This window comes from Sciurus vulgaris (assembly GCF_902686455.1).
Source record: "Sciurus vulgaris genome assembly, chromosome: 3".
Taxonomy (NCBI): domain Eukaryota; kingdom Metazoa; phylum Chordata; class Mammalia; order Rodentia; family Sciuridae; genus Sciurus; species Sciurus vulgaris.
Window position 1 is genome coordinate 159,195,140 of NC_136463.1, and position 23,915 is coordinate 159,219,054.

The 23,915-nt window shown below is 37.1% G+C and overlaps 1 protein-coding gene across 1 annotated transcript in view; it reads right to left on the reverse strand.

Moving 5' to 3' along the window:
• DYTN (dystrotelin) overlaps positions 1 to 23,915 on the reverse strand; it is a gene marked incomplete at both ends in the record, with an annotated part of 63,247 nt that overhangs the window by 7,447 nt on the left and 31,885 nt on the right. The window contains one exon of the mRNA XM_079130398.1: positions 8,507 to 8,637. Within this exon, the coding sequence (XP_078986524.1) occupies positions 8,507 to 8,637 (131 nt within the window). The remainder of the gene's footprint in view (positions 1 to 8,506; positions 8,638 to 23,915) is intronic.

Genomic DNA, 23,915 nt, shown 5'->3' on the forward strand with positions numbered 1-23,915 from the left:
TCTTTGAAAAAATAAACAAAATAAGCCCCTAGTCACACTAATGAAGAGAAAGAGAGAGAAAACTCAAATTGCTAAAATTTGTGATGTAAAAGGAAATACCATGACAGACAGCATTGAAATAAAAAACATAATTAGAAGTTACTTTGAAAATCAGTACTTCAACAAAATAGAAAATCTCAAATACATTGACAAATTTTGAGAGACATATGATCTACCCAAACTGAACCAGGAGGATATATACAATTTAAACAGATCAATTTCAAGTAATGAAATAGAAGATGCCATCAAAAACCTATAGTAACAAAAACGGCATGGTATTGGTACCAAAATAGAAAGGTAGATCAATGGTACAGAATAGAGGACACGGACACAAACCCAAATAAATACAATTTTCTCATACTAGACAAAGGGGCCAAAAATATGCAATGGAGAAAAGATAGCCTCCTCAACAAATGGTGCTGGGAGAATTGGAAATCCATATGTAACAGAATGAAACTAAACCCATATCTCTCACCATGCACGAAACTAAACTCAAAATTAGTTAAGGACCTTGGAATCAGACCAGAGACCCTGCAGATTATAGAAGAAAAAGTAGGTCCAAATCTTCACCTTGTTGGTCTAGGATCAGACTTCCTTAACAGGACTCCCATAGCACAAGAAATAAAAGCTAGAATCAACCACTGGGATAGATTCAAACTAAAAAGCTTTCTCTCAGCAAAGGAAACTATCAGCAATGTGAAGAAAGAGCCTACAGAGTGGGAGAATATCTTTGCCAATCATACTTCAGATAGAGCACTAATCTCCAGAATCTATAAAGAACTCAAAAAACTCTACTCCAAGAATTCAAATAATCCAATCGACAAATGGGCTAAGGAAATGAATAGACACTTCACAGAAGAAGATCTACAAGCAATCAACAAACATATGGAAAAATGTTCAACATCTCTAGTAATAAGAGAAATGCAAATCAAAACCACCCTAAGATTCCATCTCACCCCAATTAGAATGGTGATTATCAAGAATACGAGCAACAACAGGTGTTGGCGAGGATGTGGGGAGAAAGGTACACTCATTCATTGCTGGTGGGACTGCAAATTAGTGCAGCCACTCTGGAAAGCAGTGTGGAGATTCCTTAGAACACTCGGAATGGACCCTCCATTTGACCCAGCTATTCCACTCCTTGGCCTATACCCAAAGGACTTAAAATCAGCATACTACAGAGATACAGCCACATCAATGTTCATAGCTGCTCAATTCACAATAGCCAGACTGTGGAACCAACCTAGATGCCCTTCAATTGATGAGTGGATAAAGAAACTGTGGTATATATATACAATGGAATATTACTCAGCCATAAAGAATGATAAAATTATGGCATTTGCAGGCAAATGGATGAAATTGGAGAATATCATGCTAAGTGAGATAAGCCAATCTCAAGAAGCCAAAGGACGAATGATATTGCTAATAAGTGGAGGATACACATAATGGGGGGGAGGGAAGGGTTAGTGTTAGGGTTAGAGTTAGGGTTAGGGAGGGGGGCAAGTATGGAGGAAGGAAGTACTGTATAGAGGGTAAAGAGGTGTGGGAGGGGTGGGGGGAAGGGAAAAAATAACAGAATGAATCAAACAACATTACTCTATGTATATTTATGATTACACAAATGGTACATGCCTTTACGCCATGTATAAACAGAGAAACAACATGTATCCCATTTGTTTACAATAAAAAAATAAAAATAAATAAATAAATAAATAAAATATATTTTATCTCATATATAAAAAAAAAAACAACCTACTAACCAAGAAAAGCCCGAGACCAGATCAGATGAATTCTTAGACGAGTTCTATAAGACCTTTAAAGAAGAACGAATACCAATATTCCTCAAAGTATTCCATGAAACACAAAAGGACGGAACCCTTCTAAACTCATTCTATGAAGTTAGTAAACACTAGAAAAAATAGGGATAGTGGGAACATACTGAACATTGAAAAGGCTGTCTATGCGAAGCTCAAGGTCAACATCCTTCTAAATGGAGAAAAATTGAAAGCATTCCCCCTAAAAATTGGAACAGGACAGAGATGTTCTCTTTCACCACTTCTATTTAGCATAGTCCTTGAAACTCTAGTCAGAGCAATTAGACAAAAGAAATTAAAGGGATACGAATAGGAAAAGAAGAATTCAAACTATTACTATTTGCTGATGACATGATTCTATATTTAGAGGATCCAAAAAATTCCATCAGAAAACTTCTAGAACTAATAAATGAATTCAGCAAAGTAGCAGGATATGAAGTCAATGCTCATAAATCTAATGCATTTCTATTCATAAGTGATGAATCCCACCTTTTGACCCAGCTATTCCACTCCTTGGCCTATACCCAAGGGACTTAAAATCAGCATACTACAGTGATGCAGCCACATCAATGTTTGTAGTAGCTCAATTCACAATAGCTAGATTGTGGAACCATTCTAGATGCCCTTCAATAGATGAATGGATAAAGAAACTGTGGTAAATATACACAATAGACTATATAAAGTCATAAAGAAGAATAAAATTATGGCATTTTCAGGTAAATGGAGGGAGTTGGAGAGTATCATGCTAAGCCAGATTATCCAATCCCCCAAAACCAAAGACCAAATGTTTTCTTTGATAAGTGGATGCTGATCCATAATGGGGGTGGATTAAGGGAAGAATGGAGGAACTTTAGATTGTGTAGAGGGAAATGAGGGAAGGAGAGAGGGCAGGGGGTAGGAAAGATGATGGAATGAGACAGCATCATTACCCTACGTACATATATGATTATACAAATGGTGTGACTCTACATGGTGTACAACCAGAGAAATGAAAAGTTGTACTCCATTTAGGTACAATGAATCAAAGTGCATTCTGCTGTCACGTATAACTTAATAAAATAATTTAAAAAGTTTCCTTTTTAGGATTGTATTTTCTGCATCCTACAAGCTTTAGTTGCTGTTTTTTTGTTTTCATTTATCTTGAAATTGTTTTCTACTCTGCTTTTCAGTCATTCAAGAATGTGTTGTTATTTTTTATTTTTCTTTTCTTCCATTATTGATTTCTACTTTTCATTATATTGTGGTTGGAAAAGGTATTGGATCTGACTTCAGTCTTCTTAAGTTTGTTAAGACTTGTTTTCTGACAAAACAGGTGAAATATTGGGTGAAATATTCTGCAAGTCTCAGGTCCATTTGGTTTATAGTGTTGTTCAAGTCCACTGTTTTCTTATTGATTTTCTGTCTGAGTGTTCTATCCATTATTGAAAGAAGAGTATTGAAATGTCTTAAAATTATTGAATTACTGTGTATTTCCTTCTTGAGTTCTGCCAAGGATTGCTCTCTGCATTTAGGTTCTCTGATATTGAGCATGTATGTTACTTGAATTATTATATATTCCTTAGGAATTGAGTCTTTTATCATTATGTGTCTTTTTTGTCTCTTGTACCAATTTTGGACTAAGGTCTATTTTGAATCCTATGAGGGTAGCCACTCTTGATGTTATTATGGTTCTATTTACATGGAATATCTTTTCCTATCCCTTTACTTTCAGTCTGTGTGTCCTTAAATCTAAAGTAAGTTATTTATAGACATTATAGAGTTGGGTCTCTGTTTTTATTTGTTTGTTTTTTAAATTCATTCAACAACTCTATATTTTTTGACTGGGCCTTTAATTCACTTATATTTAAAGTAATTATTGGAGGGAAAGTACCACTTGGCCATTTTGTTACCATCTTCCTTTCTTTTTAATTTTTTTTCATTGTTACCATTTGATTATTTGATTGTATATATTTTCTTTGGCTTTTGTTGTATGTGCTTACCAAGAGATGTACACCAAACACCTAGTAGTTGCAAAAGTCTTTTTTAGCTGAAGACAACTTCAATCAAATAGAAAAACTCTTTACTTGTAATCCTTGCACTGCATTTTATGTTACTGACATCAAAATTTCCACCTTTTAATATTGTATATCATAAACATTTTATAGTTATAATTATTTTTAATACTTTTGCATTGGAATTGAAAGTGATTTATACATCAGTGTTTCAGTACCTTGGTATTTTTTTCTTCACCATACCAATGACTTTTAGGGTATAATATTATTGGTTGGCAGATTTTTTTCTTTTAGCATTTTTGAATATACGTTCCCATTTCTTTCTGGCCTGTAAGGTTTCTCCTGAAAATTTTGTTTATGGTCTCCTGAGGGTTCCTTTGTTTGTTACAAATCACTTGACATTTTCAAAATTCTTTTGTGTTCAACTTCTGACAATTTGATTATTCCTTTTGGTGTGGATTTCTTTGAGTTCATCTAATTTGAGATTGGTAGCTTCCTTGATCTGTATCTCCATCTTCCTCCCCCCATTTTATAAATTTTTGATCATTACTTCTTTGAGGAAATTTTCTGATCCATTTTCTCTTTCTTCTGCAACTGGAACTTCCATAATATATTGTTTGGTTGAATGTATCCTCTATGTCCCTTCAGATTTCTTAACTCTTCCCCATCCCTATTTTTCTCCTCTGAATAGATGATTTAAGATACTCAGTTTGCTGAGTCTTTCTTCTGCTTGCTTCTAGTTTGCTGTTTAACCTTCTACTGAAATTTTCATTTATGTTTTTGTATTTTTTCAGTGCCAAGATTTCGATTTGGTCTTTTTAAAACTTTTTTGTTTTGTTTTGTTTGTTTTTTAGCTCCGTTGAAATTCTTATTTTATTCATGCAATCTTCTCTTCAGCTCATAAACATCTTTATAATAGTTATTCTGAATTATCTGTCAAGTAATTCATATATCTCTGTTTCATAAGGGTCTTTTTCCAGAGCATGGCCTTATTCCTTTGTCTGCACCATGTTTCCGTGCTTACCTTTATCCTTCTTTACTCTTTGTGTTCATGTGTATACAGTAGGAAAATTAACCACTTCTAGTTTTCAGGGACTTTAATACACACTCTTCATGTCTTCTCATACAGAAGAAGATCCTCGGCAATCAGTTTGACCAGAAATTTTGGTAGCTTCTCAAACCTTCATTTTAGTCTCAACTGCCACCTCTGTTCTTAGCAACTCTCAGGCCTCTAGTGTATGGCAGGTACTATCAGTTTTCTGAGACAGGCAATGAAAAATCTGGTCCCTTGAACGGCCCCCAGAAGTGTTAGAATGATGGGTGCATAGTCCAGTGATCTCCCTCCTGAGTGAGAAGATGAGGTTAAGTGTCGTTAACCTGCATGCTTTGCACTGAGCCTGGAGGTGGGGCTTTCATGCTGGCTTGATCCACCTGCTTTGTTCTTAAGTTATGCTCTCCTGACTCTGCCACCCTCCTCCCCGTCTTCCCTCCTCACTTCTGAAACATACAGTGACAAACGTATTGCAAAAAGGGATGAGAGAGAAACTGAGAAAATAATTTAGCAGACGTACACAGGAAATTTCACTCTCAGATGTAAAGAAAATAATTTAAGAAGACAGTAAACCCAGAGAATTAGTTTCTTTTCTTTCACCACAGAAGCAAAGAGTGTTAAACAGTATTTCAAATCTATTTATATTTTGATAACTTTATTTTATTTATTTCTTTATTTTATGTGGTGCTGAGAATCGAACCCAGTGCCTCACACATTCTAGGCAAGAGCTCCATCACTGAGCCACAATCCCAGCCCCCAAATTGACTTTCTTTATTGTAAATTTTAACCAAATTATTTCCTATTGATTTTCAATCCAACATTCAGAATTTAAAGAGATTCAGGGATCTCCTTACACACTTTTTCTTTTCCATTATGCTCTTACCATCTCTTAAAGTCCTTTTATCTTAGATCTTAATGCAGAATGACTCTATCAATTAATGTCAATAATTGCCCAAAATAATCATCAGGTTTACTTTTTAATCCTATTAAGCCTTCAGGTATCATGAAGTTCATCTTAATATCCAAGATACAGTAACTTCTTATTAAAGCTATAATCCAAAAGGGCAGTCAACTATTGGGATAATCACCACACTGGGTGAATATATTGATACTTTGAGGCAATCTAAGAATGTTACAAATAGTAGTTATTTCCAATTTGCCTAATAATTTTCTAATTAAAAAATAAAACAATAAAGAAATCAAAAACATATTGCTGTTATCTAATGTATCCATGATAAAAATAGTAAATAAAGGTAGCCAATACCTGAACTTAGCTCATTTCATTTTCCACATTTCATCACACTTCTTAGATTAAGTTTGATGTGATTTTGGTAAGTATGTATGATTATGTAGCACGTAGGGACTATAATTTTATAATAGATATTGCCAATGGCTAAGTGGAGTTGAAAACAGGATCATATTCAACACCAGAATGAATAAGGATCCAAACTTAAGTAGAAATATTCGAGTGATGAGTGACAGATAGTGCAAAACAGTAGCCATGAAGATTAACATGGTTCCTTATTCTGTATGTTTAGAGGTCTCAAAGAAATACAAGTAATATAAAATAAAATAGACTTTTGAAGCCTATAAATTTAAATCTTAAAAGTTAGTATTTGTCAAGTCATCACAAAGTAGTTAATGCTATAGTAACAAAAAGACAAGCATCTTTCTGCTAATATCATAAGCATGTTTATTTAATAACACACACTTCCTATAAAAACATTCTATTGAGATTGTAAGTGGAAAAGGTGAATTTTTTGACAGTTTTAAATATTTTCTACAAGATTGGATAATACTAATTGCCTATTTATACATTTTCATGACATATGAATTTAGAAATATTTACTCATGTTGAGGTATTATCTTCCAAAAAGAAGTAGTGCACCTAATACTAGGAATCTGAAATGTACATTTTTAATAACTACATTTGTGAGAGCTGACCCCATACCATGTTTTAGAAATCAACAGCTTTCATCAGCTCATTTGGAGAAACAAATAAAAACCCAAAAGGATGCCAAATACTAAAATCTTTTTCTGCAAGATTGATTTTTATGTGAAAATTTCCAAAAAAAAAAAAAAGGTCAAGTGGATATTGACTTTGCTTTGAATGCTCATTATGACCCGGAGGACATTTAGATGGAAATATCGTAGATGGAATTTTGTGTTGGCTTAAGAACCAGGCACAAGGAGTTCCCATCCTGTCTTTGTCTCAGGTAGGTTGAGCATGCTCTGACATTTCTGTGAACTCATTTCCTCTAATACTAAGATTATACCTCCAACTCCATTTACTGTAGAGCTTTTGAGAATCACCAATTAGCTTATTGACTTGACTTTACCAAGCACTGTATAAAACTGACATTATCATGTGCCCAGTGTATAGTTCTCCAACTTCATGAGCTGAATTGTGTCCCCTCATCCCTAAATTTATATTGAAGTCAACCCCAATACCTCAGTATGTGACTGTATTTGAAATAGGGTATTTAAGGAGTTAATTAAGTTAAAATGAGGTTATTAGGATGGTTCCTCACTCAATATAACAACTATCTTTATAAGAAGGGGAAATTTGGACATAAACACACACTGAGGGGAGACCACATAAAGACATAGGTGGAAGATGTTGGTCAACAAACTAGGGAGAGAGGCCTTGGGAAAAAACAGTGCTGCTGATGTCTTGATCATGAACTTCTAGATTCCAGGACTGTGAGAAAATTCCTTCCTTCCTTCCTTCCTTCCTTCCTTCCTTCCTTCCTTCCTTCCTTCCTTCCTTCCTTCCTTCCTTCCTTCCTTCCTTCCTTCCTTCTTCCTTCCTTCCTTCCTTCCTTCCTTCCTTCCTTCCTTCCTTCCTTCCTTCTTCCTTCCTTCCTTCCTTCCTTCTTCCTTCCTTCCTTCCTTCCTTTTTCTTTTTTTTTTTTTTAAGTCACCTACTAGTTTGTGGTACTCTGTTATAGCAACTCTGAAAAACTAATAAACCAACTCAGAAACTCTGGTGTGTGGTACTGGGATTGAATCCAGAGTCTCACACATGCGAAGCAGAAGCTCTACCACTAAGCCATACCTCAATCCTCAACTCAGAAATATTTTGAGAAGGCCTCCTTTGTATGGTGGAGGATATGTATAATGTTACTCCAAAGCAGAAGAAATAACTATGTAAAGGGTTTCTTAGAAGGCTTTCAGAATTCAGCAATGGATCGCAGCTTATGAAGAAGATTATAATGATCATGCTATTTCTAATACAGAAAACTTAATTCTCCTTTAGAAAGACAACATTATTATTACCACTTTAAAATTGTGATATCAGGCTTCCCAGTTACATATGATTTAAGGCTACTGATATTAATAATTGCAATAAGAAAATAAAAAGAATTTATTTAGTGCTTACTATGTGCCAGATGCTGTTCTAAAATTTTGCATGATTTATCCCCTTTGACGTTCACAGTAACCCTACGAATTAATCAACAATAGGAATCAAGTTCACAGATTCTACTGATGTCCAAAAGATTCAGAACACTTTTACAGACTAGAAAAACTACACCTATTGGTCTAATACTATATAATCAAGTCTTTTAATCTCTGGCCATTACTTTCTCTATTGATGGGGAAAACTTTACCTGATGGCTTTTCTAGATTGAAGGCATCCATGAGTTTTGACAGCAATTCTTGGATTTCCTCTTCCTCCAGCTGGTCATTTCTCTCTTTGATGTTAATTATCTCTTTCCTTTCTGCAGGTGCCAGAGCAGGTCTGCTTATTTCAGGAGGAGAAATTTGGGGGGTTTCCTGTAGCAATCCTTCTTGACAGCTTGGTAGGGAGCTAAGGATTTCCTTGGGTATTTTTTGTGCATAGCTTTGCAGCCTGGCACTTTGCAAAAGGGTCTCTGGTGATTCAGCACTGGGTAGAGCATTCTCTGCATTTGCTTGACTTGCATCAACTATGGCAGGATTAGGAAGAGGTTCCCATTCTGGACCATTCTCAGTGACATTCTTGATTTGGGAAATATCTTCCTTTGGAGACTTACCAGCTGAAAAATGGTCAACCCTGGACATCATATTTTGTTGGGAAGATACAGGAAGGAGTGGCTGCGACATTGCCTGGGTAGAGAAAAATCTTATTTATGAAGAATTAAAATTTGTTTTACTCTTTTCCCCAAAGCATTAAATTTTTATAATCAGGAGATGCTAGTGTAATATTTTTTTCTAAATATATTTTTAATTATACTTTATACTATTAATTCAATATCAATCCATAACTCTCTTCAAGATTTGGAAAACCTCAGATTGTAAAATATCACAGGTAATTATCAGAAGAGATTTGGAAAAAAAAAATCTAGGTTCTAAAAATCTCGGGTTCTAAAATCATCATAAAGAATTTCTGAAAACATAAGCATATATTGAATTGACATATAAAAATTATCACAACGAAACGTGTTCATCATGATTCGTCTAATAGGTGTGTTGTGAGGGGCTTCACAGTAAGCCAGAGGGAAACAATTTAGGGACATGCTCTATTTTAAGTGCAGTTCTCAAACTGTGGTTGGTCCATGTGTCCTAGGAATCCTTTTAGGGTTCTCAGGGGTAAAATTTTGTTCTTAATGATTCTTCAATGTTATTTGAAGTTTGCACTGATGGTACAAAATCAACAATAAGTAAAGCTGTCAGTGACTGAGCAGGAGTCAGGCAGCATTACCACACAGAGCCAGCAGGGGGCTCTCTCACCATCATACACTACCTGATTGAAACAACAATCAATCAAACAAATAGCAGCTCCATGTAAGAAGATCTTTGATGGAATAGCAAAAGTTCTTAATTTTAATAATGATAGCCCCTTCCTTTTTAACACTGTGTATGGTGAAATGAGAAGTGTACAAAAAACACTTCATATGCATCATGCAAAATAACCAGTGTTACCTCCTAGGCCAAAGAATGACTGACAGATAAACTATGGCTACTCAGATTTGGGTATCTGCAAATATTTTTTCATAAAGGAACAAAGTGAGAATGCAAGTGCAAGGCGAGCAGTGAACCATAGTTGTAGCCAATTATAATGGTAACTTTCAAGCAGAAGTTAGAAAAACTTGCATTTCCCACTGTGAGCTTGATAGCTTTCCAATTCTTAAATAATTTTCTGATGAAGTTAATGGTGACATTAATGAGTGTGAATTTTTTTGATTTTGTATAATAAAATGGGTGAGCTTAGGAAGTTCAACTTAGCCCAGTGCACCAATATTTTTCAAATGACTAATGTGGTTTGTTAATAAAATCATGCAGGGGTAGACTATTCAAAGAACATACTAGAACACTGGGTTGTAATGAAACAGAGTATGAGATAGATATGATTTCAAATTCCATATTGCTCTGTGCTTTAAGAAACTATTGTTTATTGTGTTTTGGTGTAATAATAAAGAAAAGTATCCCCTATTTTAGGAAAGGTTATAGATTTTCTCATAGGATTCAACAAAAACATGTTGCAAGAGATAGACTGCTAAAGCAGTTCTGATAGTTCAGTTATCTTCCATTAAGAGGTTGAAGAAATTTGTAAAAATTATGAAACAATGCCACTTTTCCAGGCTGTAAAAAATTTAGTTATTGTTTAAAAATGTTGTATACATAATGAGTTTATTATTTTTATATTTTAATTAGTTAATGAGTATATTTTAATACCACTGGTATGTTTTAAATTTGATTATGGTAAATAGCAACAGATATAACCCACAGAAACAAAAGCTTCATGTCATCCTCAAAGAATTTTAAGGATGTTCGAGGGATCCTGAAGCCAAAAGATTTAAGCCACCACCCAGGTTTCCCACTCCTCAGTTTATACCCAAAGGACTTAAAATCAGTTTATCATTGTGACACAGCCACATCATGTTTAAAGCAGCTTAATTCACAACATCTAAGCTAAGGAACAAACCTAAGTGCCTTTCAACAGATGAATGGATAAAGAAAATGTGGTACATATACACAGTGGAATATTACTCAGCCATAAAGAAGAATGAAATAATAGCATTTGCTGGTAAACCGATGGAACTGGAGACAATCATGCTAAGTGAAATAAGCCAATCCCAAAGAATCAAAGGCTGAATGTTCTTTCTGATATATGGATGCTAACACACAAGAAGTGGGGAAAGAATATAAGTTTACTGGATTAGACAAAGGAGAATGAAGGGAAGGGAGGGAGGATAGGAATTAGAAGGGCAGTAGAATGAATCAGACATATCTTGCCTATGTTCATATATGAATATACAACCAGTGTAACTCCACATCATGTATAACCACAAAAATGGGATGTTATACTCTATGGATGTATAATATGTCAAAATACAATCTAATGTCATGTCTAACTAAAAAGAACAAATCAAAAATATAAAAAGAACCAATGCTGTGAAGAACTGCCTTGCCCAGCTCTATTGTTTACAAATGGCACTGATCCTACCCTCTTTCAATGCAGCTGCCTTCAAGATGGGGAAGGATACAGAATGGAGGATGGAAGTGGGAGGAGGTTAGGGGATGGGGAGAAGACAGCAAGAGAAGAAGCTGAGCAAAGTGTGGTGTGAAGCTGTGGGTTGCAGCCCTTCCTTGGTGGGAGGAACTCAGTTAGACTTCCAGGTGGTCAGGTGGCCAGCATCTCCCACGTTCTCTACCTGCTCCATCTGCTGTAGCCTAGTCCACAGACTCTCCTGTTGGGCTGTAAGTTCATGAATCTTTGTTTCGAATCTGCTGCTTTTTTCTTGCTGGGAGGTGCACAGTGCTTGCAGCTTTTCTTTGTATTGGCTGAACTGCTGTTTAAGGACTCTGCAATGAGAAGAGCAGTTGGGAAGGTTTGAGTGGTCTGGAAAGGCAAGGCCAGCACCCTACCAGAACTGGAGCCATGTATGCACTCTAGGTCCTCCTGCGGACCAGCCAGTGCCTTGACTGCTGCCTTCCCTGGACTACGCTGCTGTGTGCCTTGCGCACTGTGCAGAGCTGCCCTCTGTGTCCATTATGTAGCAATTTCACCGAGAGCCTCACTGATGTTAGAGTATCTTGGAAAATTCACCTGTCATGTCTCAGGTTACTTTTTTTTTTTGGTACTGTGAATGAACTCAGGACCACTTTACCATGAGCTACATTTCCAGCCCTTTTAAAATTTTTATGTTAAGACAGGGTCTCACTACATTGCTTAAGACCTCTCCAAATTGTTGAGGCTGGTTTTGAACTTGTGATCTTCCTGCCTCAGTTTTCTGAGTTGCTGGTATTATAGGCATGCACCACCATGCCTGGCTTGTATTACTTTTGACAGCATACCTTCACCAGCTGCTTAAATATGAATATTTACTTTATTCATTATTGTTTTGTCTAGAAACACTCCATTCAGAAAGACAGTATGCCTAACATGGCTCTAAAATCTGACTAACCTACAGGGACTGACCAGTTATCCGGTCCATGAGTTGTGGCTCTGTTTTGGCTTCTCTTCCTCTCTAACTGTTCATTGGTTTAAAAATGAATCAAGGGGCTGGGGCTGTAGCTCAGGGGCAGAACGCGTGCGTAGCACATGTGAGGCACTGGGTTTGATCCTTTGCATCACACAAAAATAAACAAAATAAATAAAGGCATTCTGTCCATATACAACTACAAATTTTTTTTCTTTTAAAGAATGAACCAAGCAGTCAGGGTTATTCTTTAAACATAAGGCAGACCATGTAACTTCTCTGATCAAATCCCTTTGATAAGCGGGGCATGGTGTCACAGACCTGTAATCCCAGGGAATCAGGAGGCTGAGGCAGGAGGATTGCCTCTTAGAGGTCAGCCCCAGCGACTTAGTGAAACCCTAAGCAACTTAGCAGACCCTGTCTCAAAATAAGAAAAACAAAAAGGACTGAGGATGTGGTTCAGTGGTTAAGTGCCTCTGGGTTCAATCCCTGGTATGAAAAAGAAACAAAAAATCCTTTGACGACTCCCCTTTTGTTTAGAGTAAACTGAAGTCATTTTACAAAGGTGAGCAAGTTCCACAATATGGTCAAGTCCCTCCTTCCTTCTTTCCTCTCATCTGCTTTTCCTTGCTCACTCACTGCCCTTCAGCACACAGGGCTCCTGGCTATCTTGAACACACCAGAGCATCTTCTCCTTCTGAACTTGAGGTTTCTGATTCCTTTGCCTGGACTCCCTTTTCCTCTCTGGGGCCCTACCTGCTTCTCTCCTTCACCCACTTCAAATCTTAGCAGACATGCTCTATTTTCAGTGAGACCTTTTGTGACGTCCTGAGGAAATCACAAACCTCGACCCCAGCCTCACCTCTGCCCTGCGCATCTCCTTCCCTTCTTTATCTCCATGTCGAATTGCTTTCAGAGCTTGAAAAATCCTCAGATTTTAGTAGAGTCTCTACCCTTCAAGTTTCTGGAGAGCATGGTCTATGACATACTACTTGTTTTACTTATTATTTTGGATATATATTACTCAATTACCTCTTTAATTGATTTTTGTCTCTTGATTCTGGCAATGTTTTTCATATTATGTTTACTACCACGTCCCCAGGGTCTGATCTAAAATAGTTCCTGTCCCATAGTAGTTATATAATTAAAATTATCTGCATGTAGTCTTATTCTTTAATCAGTACCACTGGCAAATGTGTAGAATTTGGGAGAAATTGGCTATCTGGTGTGAAATGCACCATTCCTCAAGTTAGAACCTTTCAATTTCCTAGTCTCCATGATGCTTGGAGAGGCCTTGGTATGGTTTGGGCTCCTACCTGCAGCAGATGTCTCTGAAAAATAGCCCTTACCCTTCCAGACGGTTACTTAGGCGAGACAAGAATCCTACTCTAAAATCCCTGACTGTAACTGGAGTGTTGAGTATGTACATAGGATGGGGTTTTCAGTAAGGTGTCAGCTCAGGGTGTATATAACGGACAGCAAAGAAACCATCTCAGGAGGCCTCTGTAGACAGTGCTCTCTGTACCTAAGGTGTTGTGCTTGTTTTGATCTCTAACAACAACAGCCTGTCTTTCTCCCATGTTGTCCACACTGAGAGCCCTGCCTGCTCTCTGGCAAATGCACCATGCTAGGAGACATGTGTTGCATTCCCTGGAATCCATGGGAAAGCAGGCAGAGCCCTATCAGAAATGCAGTTCTTCCTTACTCTGCTTTTATTTTCTTTTTAACTTGAGGAGAGATTTTCTTGGAATGTTTCTGGTAAACACAATTCATCTGATTCAAATATTTGCAGCAGCTGGGAGTCCATTACTTTCCAGTTAAATATTATTATTAACAAACAGTTCTGATTATCTGAAATAATCCCAATCAAATGACCTGAAATCTGCCTTAGATCTTTATATGTGTTTCTGCTTTTTGGAGCTGAACAGCTAAATCTCCCACGTACTAGGCCTTCAAAAGAATCCCAGATGCTTCCACAGCAAGCTAATCGTGACAGAGTAGTAAGATGACTTCCCTTGACAAGTCCCTAGCACAGTTTATACTAACGAATCAGTAACCAACAATTGAGTGATGCTCTGCCTGTGAATGTAGTCTGAGACCGGGTTGTTTTTTTAGACAACCAGTGACATAATGCTGGCTGTTACTGAACTTGCAGTCAACTATATATCTCCAATCTTTTTTACACTATTTCTTGTGAACCCACTACTGGAGGACTTCTCTTTAATCCCTTAAAATTTGGTCTTTATTAATTGTTCCACTGTTCCAGCCTGTTAAATCTTATTTGTTGGAGACCGCTGCCCTGTAGGGCCCACAGTGGTGGCTGGCCTCGCCCTAAGATGGCGCTGAGAAGCCCAACTGCAAAGAAAAACAACTTTAAGGAAGTGCTTTCTATTGGCTGACTGATCTCCTCCGCGACCGCGCTTAGCTCGTGATCAGTACATGTCCTCATTGCCCACCATTAAGTGTCCACGAGCCAAACGCCTGGCCCGTTAAGGTGATTGGCTGTTACATCCCATAAAGCTGCGTACTTTGCACGGCGGAGGCAGGCAGCTGCGTGAGGAGAGAAGAAGAGGAGAGAAGCAGCAGCTGCGTGAGAGAAAAGAAGGAGTGAGAGAGCTGCGCAAAGAGAGGAAGAAGAAGAAGACGGCGGCGGTGGAGGAGGAGGAAGAACCAGGCACTCGACTCAGAAGCTCTCCCATAAAAATAAAGACCTTAAAACTTCATCTGAGAGCCGAGTCTTCATTGTACTCGCTGGACGAGACACTTATTCATCCCAAATTGTTATCCAGCTTACTATCTGTGCCTTTTAGTACCATGTCATACACACATTTGAGAGGTATGACCCCTACCCGATTTTATCTAAATCAGTAACAAAAATGATGGTGTAGACAAGAAAAAAGATGGAACCTTCACTTTGAATTTCATTTGTTAATCAGCCCCATGCTTTGGTAAACTTTGTAGTGTTAAATACTTTATTAGGATACTCATGGTCTATGTAGTCGACATGGATTGTATGAAAGGAATTAATTAGTTTAAAAGAACTAGGTTTAAATAATTAAGAATTAAGTTTTAAAGAACTAAATTTCAAAGATTCCTTTTTTACTTATACATTTAAAGTTTCAAAATTGCTTTTTGATAATTTAAAAAATTTTTTCTTTTCATATTTTTCTCAATGAAGCAGAACAAAATTACTTTTAATACTTAAATTACTTTGAAAGTGTTTATTAAGCTCATTTACATGAGCAATCACAGAATTTTCAAACTATTTCCTATCTTTCATACATATAGATTATGAAGCATATCTTGTCATATATACACAGAGAGTGTCATTAATTTATTGAATGTGCACTGCACGAGGAGCCAGGAATTCTGTATTCTACAGGAAGGACAACTAGTGACAAGCTCCAGGAATGATTTGCTCCTTGAGACACATCAACATAATAAACCCTGGAGGAAGTTAGATGCTATTGGAGAAATCATACTGATTTCTTTAGAAATGGGCAACACATAAACAAGATGTTCGCAAGAATCAATATCTCTCTGAATGTGCTTAGCCATCTTTCAGGAGGAAACTTGGGTAATCCAGAGTAAATGTACTGCCCAGATGATTTTTATTATGCATAACTACTCAAGTAACATCAATTGCACTTTTACCTTCATGCTGGAGTCAGGATTCACACTTACCGAATTCCTTCCAAATTAAAAATAAAAGAACAAAGGTAAGATCCTTATAGAAAACTTCTCCAAAGCTAAAGGAAAGGCTCTGATTTATTTCTGCTGCCAGTGTGTGTGCACGCACATGCAGTTCCTACCTTCTTTCCCTGTGGAGAGCATTAATGGATTCACGAATCCTCCACAGTTCATTCTTAATGCTGACTAAGGTCTAGAGAAGGCAAGAAATAGGGAAAATGAGTTTCAGTTGGAACTTGATCCACATATTTAAAAATCCATTGTAAGAATATGATGTTTTTTAATAAAACCATAGTCTATTTTAAAAGGCAGCTGATGTTTTTCATTTATATCCATAAACAATGATGCAGAAAGTAGAGTTGCACAGTTTAATTGATGCAAAAGAAATTGAAACAGAGAAAAATTTTAGGTTTGAAGAATAAGTTATAGTAGTTCTTTGCCCAAGTTAGGTTGCCATCCTGAACATTTCCTACCCCAAAGGCATCTACAAAAAGCAGTTGGGTCCACTTTCTTCCCCTTGGATTAAGAAATCTCTCACTTCTTTCTACCTTCTACTTAAATCTTCCTATTTTCCGTTGCTTCCTACTTGGATGTGTACTTCAGAGTCGTTGCTTCTCTTTGAATTCACAAGTCTGTTGAATTAATAATGGTTGGCTGGGCTCTCTGGATTTTCCCATCAAACCTCTCTCACATCACACTGTTCTCTGAACTGCCACCCAGGGACTTGTCCTGACCTGACCAAGCGTGGGCCAGGCTCCTGGGGCACAGTGTTCCAGCCCCTGGCTCTCACATGTCTGGATGAGAGATTGGATCTCATTACTTTTCATTTATCAGCAGCTGTGGCTATAATACTCCGCAGCCCCCTCTTCTCCCTGCAAGTGATACGTGGTGATTTGACCACCGTAGGAGCAGTGTTCCATGGAAGTGGAAAGAAATGAAGGGCAGAAGACACTGAGCTATACACAGACTTAAAGTCACACTTCCTGATTGGTATGTGCCCTTTGTGGCCCCTCTGAGTGACCTCTGCCTATCCACCTCTCCATTTAAATACTCAAACAGCTTCCACATGCTTAGCATAGAATCAGTGAGCTTTATATTATTAAGATGAAAAATTCTGTAACTTTTAAAATTACATCAATATTATCATGTGGTACATATGTTTCTGTAATTGGGAAGCATTTCAGGTTTGTACATGTGGAGCTATTATGGAATATCAATAGAATAGATACCATGATTACTGAGTCATAATTCATTAAAAGATATTGGGCTGTTTCCAGTTTTTCAAAAAATTAAAAGCAAAGATTCTGTGAGTAAAACTGAATATGTTTTCTTATGTACACATTCAAGGTTTCTAGGTTTTCAGCTCAATAGATATTGCTCATTTTCCTCTGTGGGTAAGTGCATACCTGTTCATGCATATGTGCATGTGCACACACACACACACACACACACACACACACACTCGCACACATTTGAAAATGCAGAAGAAAAGACATGCAAATGTACACCCCAAACAGATTGCCTCTGGGGAATTGAGGACTGGACCTGGATTAGGATTTGTAGCCGAAAAGGATTTTTTAGGCTTATGTATACTATTTTGACTTCTTCTAAGGCAAACGGATTCATGTCTTATTCATATAATTAAAATGTCTTTTTAATAAAAGTAAAGTACTAGAGACATAAGATGGGATATAGTAATTTTTTAAAAATGAAAAAGAAGAGAGTGTAAAAGAAACGGAAACAGCAAAACCTCTTTGCAGTTTCCCACAGAACAAATACTGGTTAACATGCGGACCAATCTGCACTGCGGCAAGGCTTGTCCTCCTCTGTATTCAGAGCAGGAAGTAGAGCAGCTCTTTGTCCTCACACGTGCGCCCGGCTCAGTGCTGAGCCCTCCAGCAAACGTGCTTCATATACTACAAGGGTATTTTTGAGTGATTTGGACTCCATGAGCTGATGATTGAAGTGCACAGGGACTGAGAGGACATTACATAGAGGTAGCTGCACAGGCCACTTGCCACTGGTGGCCACAGGCCTTACTCTCCACTTTATTGACTTCTACCTAGTACAGCTGCAAGATGGGTACTAATTTATCTTTGGTGATTGAAAAGTATTCAGAAGATCATCCTATGAAGACCTATAAGATCACACTGTAATGATTACAATGCTTTCAAAATTGTTCTAGAAGAAAAATTATTTTACAATAGCTAATATAAAAAATAAAAATAAGAGGGAGGTGATGCAATTCATAAGAGCCAAACTTTGGAACCAGCCTAGGGGCTCACCAGCAAATGAGTGGACACACACACACACACACACACACACACTGCAGAGTTTTATCCAGCCATTAAAAAAAATAAAATTCTGTCATTTGCAGGAAAATGAATGGATCTTGAGATCCATTCAGAAGTCAAACTCAGAAGGGACGGGGTCATATGTTTTCTCTCATATGTGGAAGCTAGAGAGGAAAAAGGAAAAGAAAGTGTAGGGGTGGGGGTGGGGGTGGGGCAGGGGGTTCTCATGAAAATCAAAAGAGAGATCTGTAGAGGAAAGGGGCCAAGGAGTGGGAGGAGGGAAGGGAATGGGGAAGTGCTGGGGAGTGATCTTGGCCAAATTATACTGTGTGCATGTATGACTATGTAACAACAAATCTCATCATTATGTATAATTATAATGCATGAATTAAAAATGTGGAAATAGAGAGAGAGAGAAAAAAAAGGGAGGTAATGGTCAAAGGGTATATAGTGTTACTTAAGCAAGAATAATGAGTCCTGGAAATCTAGTATATGGTCTAGCAGCTATAGTCAACAATACTCTGTTGAATACTTACAACCTTCTCAGAGGATAGATCTTACGTTAAATATGCTTAACACAAACACACACATATGTACACCCAAATAATAACAATAATAATAATTGGAAAAAGAGAAAACTTTGAGAGGCGATGGATATTATTATGGCAAGTACGGTGGTGGTGGTGATGGTTTCATGGGTGTATGCTTATCCCCCACTCGTCATGCTGTATACATTAACTATAAGTAGCTGTTTATGTGTCAATCATATCTCAATAAACTGGGTTAAAAATAAAATCAAAAGGGAAGACTTGCTCTGTAATATGCTAATAGATATCATAAAGTTAGAATAATTCAAATAAAATGAAAAGCAATTGAGCTGAATAGAAAGCAGTAAAACATGAAATGGTGAAAAATTTAGTATATATTAAAGAAAGCATGATACAGAAATTAAAAAGGAATTTATTTAAGTAAAAAGCAGGAGTAAGAAACTATCTTTGTCTCTTATCATATATTAAAACAAAGCCCAGATAGATTTAAAAGTTAAATGTCAAGATGAAACATGTTAAAATAAAATACAGCTACGGAGTCCTTTGGTTTCTTAGTGGGACAATTTTTCCAAGCATAAAACTGTAAGAAATTACAAAGGAAAAGATTGATAGCATTTTCATAAAAATTGAAAACACCCATATAGCAAGTCACGTTATGAATAAGTCTAAAAGGAAATAACTAGGAAGAAAGATTTGCCTTAGTGAAACTTAAAATGCAAAAAGTTTAAATATATTGATAAATCAAATTGATGCACCAGTAAAAATGGGCAAGAAGGGCACTGAAAGAAAGGAAAACACAATTGCTTTCTAAACTATTTGGGGAAAAGTCTCATTCCACTCAATCAGAGAAATACAAAGTAAGGCAAATATATTCTGCTCATAAAATGAACAAAATTCAAAACATAGTAATAACCAATATTAGCCAGTATCAAGTGAGCTAGCTGCCTGTATCCACTGGGAATGTGATTTGATATTGCTTTCAAAAAGGCAATTTTGCAATAGACACGAAGAGCCTTAAAAATATTTCCATTTTTCTTTCTTTCTGGTGATTAAACTTCAGAAATGTATTCCAAGGAAATAAACAGGGAACTGTACACAAAGAATAGTATGTAAAGATTTTAATAGCAAATTTTAAATTACAGCCCAAATTGGAAATAACCTAACAACAGAAGAAGACTTAAATGAAAAATGTTATGTCCACTTAAATACCATTAAGCTGTTTTTGAAGAACTTTAATGACAATGGAAAATGCTCACAATATAGACTACTTGGTCAATAAGTTTTGTAGTATGATCTAAACTAATTTAAAAATATCACAGGGAAGGAAGTATATTGAAGTATGAGTGGTGATTATTCATGGATTGTTTATATTGTTCATTTTTTTCTTTTCTGACTTTTCCAAATTTTCTAAAATAAATATGTAGCCCTTTATGATTGGAGATAAAATGCTATTTAAAATACACGTTCCTAGATTTTACAATGATCACATTAACATCTTGAAAATATTCCCTAAACTACGGAATGGGTTCACCAACCCTCAATACACTCCTATGAAATGGTCCAGACCAATTGTGCATTATTGATGATTCCCCTTGCTGTGGGGTCACCTGGTGATGTGGGCTGTTGACATCTGCTCCTTGAGGCTGATAGACTCTCTGACGCACACGTCTGGAGGCTGCTTCTGGTTGTCCAATTGGCCTTACATACGCTGGTACTTTACAGCTGTTGTACGGAACAGAGAGTATGTTAGAAAGTAGTTATACAGGAAGTTGTAGCAACTTTTAATGATCAGATATGACGTTGAAGAAAACTTTTTTAAAACATTAAATCAGATGTTGAAGCCAGTACCCCCAATAGCAATAAAGTAGCCCAACTGTTTTCTCTGTACTCTTTTCCAGACAATTTAGTCGACAGAGAGTCAATTAACCAATAATAGGAATGGAAATCACATTCTCCCTTCTCCATGACAATCTAGATGTGCGAAGGCAAAGAAATCCAGGGATGATGGCAGAAAATCTCATAGGTCATCTTGTCCAGGTCGGATACTATGGGTTCTAAGTACAGGTTTATGTTTATCATGTCATATCTGAAAGAACACAGAATAGACCCGTTGAAGGTCAGGCATACTCAACTTTATACAATTCTACTTAGTTTTCTTCCTTTATTCAAAAATTATTTTTAAAGCATCTTACCATCTTGAGTTATTGTAGGTTTTTAAAAAAGAAAGGAAACAACAAAAAAGCAGAGAACTCTTTGCTTACAGAGAGTTCCCTTCTGATGAACAGATAAATATTCAATTACTTTTGACATGCTATGATAATTTCAACAAGATCTGATGAGAATATAGGGCAAGAAGCAATTATTCTGTGGTACACTTAGTTATGTCTTTAAGAGATGGGCATTTGGGGTAGAAACACAGGGTCCTGTAACTTCTTTGTAACACTCTATTCCCCACCCGAGAAAATTCCCTCTCTCTCTTTGAGGCATAATCTCACTAAACTGCCCAGGCTGGCCTTGAATTTGTGATCCTCCTGCCTCAGCCTCCTAAGTAGCTGGGACTTCAGGCATGTGCCACTACGACCAGCTCCACTGGAGATAATTCACCTCTCTTAACAGAACTTCATTTTTTTTTCTCCTTGTTCACTCATTTATTTTTATTTTATTTTATTACAGTGCTGGAGATTGAACCCAGGCCCTCATGCATACTAGGCAAGCACTCTACCACTGAGTAACAACATCTCCAGCCCTCATTTCTTTAAATACGCAAACGTGCTATTTTTTCTCCCAGCACAAAAAATACTCTTTTTTTAAAGATCAAATTGGCTTTTTTAATTTTTTAAAATTTAATTTTTAAAATTTAAAATTTTTAATTTTTAAAATTTGTTCTAATTAGTTGTACATGACAGTAAAATGCATTTATACATTTTGATAAATCATATATAAATGGAGTGTAATTTCTCACTTCTCTGTACATGTTAACCTTAGTCATCCTCTAGCTGCACTATTTGTGTATTTATTTATTTATTTATTTATTTATTTATTTATTTATTTATTTATTTTCTCTCTCTAGAGTAAGGAGTCCTGGAATTTTCTTATTTGCTGTCTTCAATTCTCCAGTTCCCATTCTCTCATACACGGCCATCAGTCTGACTTTTTTGGCTACCACTGTCCTACAACACTCCTTTTGAGGTCACTGATGAGCTCCTCATTGTTCAGTCCAAACATCCATTCTTACTTGACTTAGCAGTAGATTTCCACCTGGGACCATGCTGCCCTTTTCTGCAAGCACTTTGCTCATCTTCCAGCATTCCTTCATCTCTGGCTTCTCCTCCCACTTCATTCATTGCTCTTCCTCGGTCTTCCTTGTGGGTTTTTCTTCCTCTCTCCAACTTAGTAACATGGAGTGTCAGAGGGTTCAGTCCCTGATCGTCCTCTTTTTTCTCTTAGGTGATCTCATATAATGTTGTGGTTCTAAAATCCACATACATCCAACAGCTCTCAAACTGTAGCTCCAGTACACACATTTTCCCCAAGTTCTAGACATGGATAGCTAACTGCTTAGTCCTGACCTCCATGTGAGTGTCTAAGAGCTACCTCAGTCTTCCTGGGTGGTTGCACACTTATCCTTCTGATTCTCCAGAACCGCCATGACCATATTGTTTACTATAAATACAAGGATAGATGCATAGACCTGATTGATTGATCCAAGTACATAAGTATTATGGTTTGGATGTGAGGTGTCCCCCAAAAGCTCATCTGTGAGACAATGCAAGAAGGGTTAGAAGAGAAATGACTGGGTTCTGAGAACCTTAACCCAATCAGTGAATTAATCCCCTGAAAGGGATTAACTGGGTGGTAAGTGAAGGAGGGTAGGGTGCGGCTAGAGGAGGTGGGTTCTTGGGGGTGTGTCTTTGGGGTATACATTATATCTGGCAAACGGAATCTCTCTGCTTCCTGTTCATCATGAGAGCCAATTCCCTCTGCCACATTCTTCTGCCATGATTTTCAGCTCATCTGAAGCCCTGAGCAATGGAGCTATGGACTGAGACCTCTGAAACCGTGAGCCTTCAAATAAACTTTTCCTGCTCTACAATTGTTCTTTTCGGGTCTTTTTGTCACAGCAGTGAAAAAGCTGACTAAAACAATAAGGGAACCTAATATGTGACAAAGGTGAAATTTTAATTCAGTAGGAAAAAGAGTGCCTAACTCACTGCCTATCTGAAAGAAGGCAAAGCTAAAATAAAGTCATCAAAATTTTAAGGCAATGATTCCAAATAGAAACAGGATGAGAGAAATTAGGAAAATATTTATATAGCTTTGCTTCTAACTCCTGAGTCTATCCTCAACAGAACAACTAGACTGGCAGTTTAAAAACTTAAGTTAGATTCTCTACTCAAAACCCGTCAAAGTTGCCTTGAAGGAAAAGTTCAAGCCCTTACACTGACCTGCCAGGCCCTTTAATATCTGCCCAGCTCCTTCCCTCTTTCGTTATTACCCTTGAACTTCCTTGCATCTGGTCACACCACCTCCTCACTGTTCTCTGGACCTGCCAGGCAGGCTCCCACTTTGCCCCTGCTGTCCCAACTTGCAGCATGCTTTCCCCAGACATCTCTGTGACTCACTCCTCTGCCTGCTTCAAGGTGTCCCTCAGATGTCACCTCTCACCAAAGCCCTCTGTGACCACCCTATTGAAATTTGCCACCAACTCTCCCTTCAAGTCTCCATCTCTCTTGTTTGATTTTTTCCCCTTTTACTTTAGCGCTTAAAATTTCTAATGCATTGTATCCTTCCCTTACCTACCTATTTTGCTTTGTCTCAATCCTTCACTAAGATGCACACACCATGAAAGTGGAGATCTTTGTTCACAAATATATCCCAAAGTGCCCAGAACAGTGTTGAATATTTATTGACTATTTAAAGTATAAGTAAAATTTTATTGAGTAGGTAAATGAATACTTTTCAGATTATTTTCTGAAAAGTCGATAGCAATGTATACTTCTACCAGATTTCGAGGGTGTCTATTTTTTTCTATCTTCACCAGCAAAAGATGCTGCCATTGAATCTTTGCCATCCTGATATGTG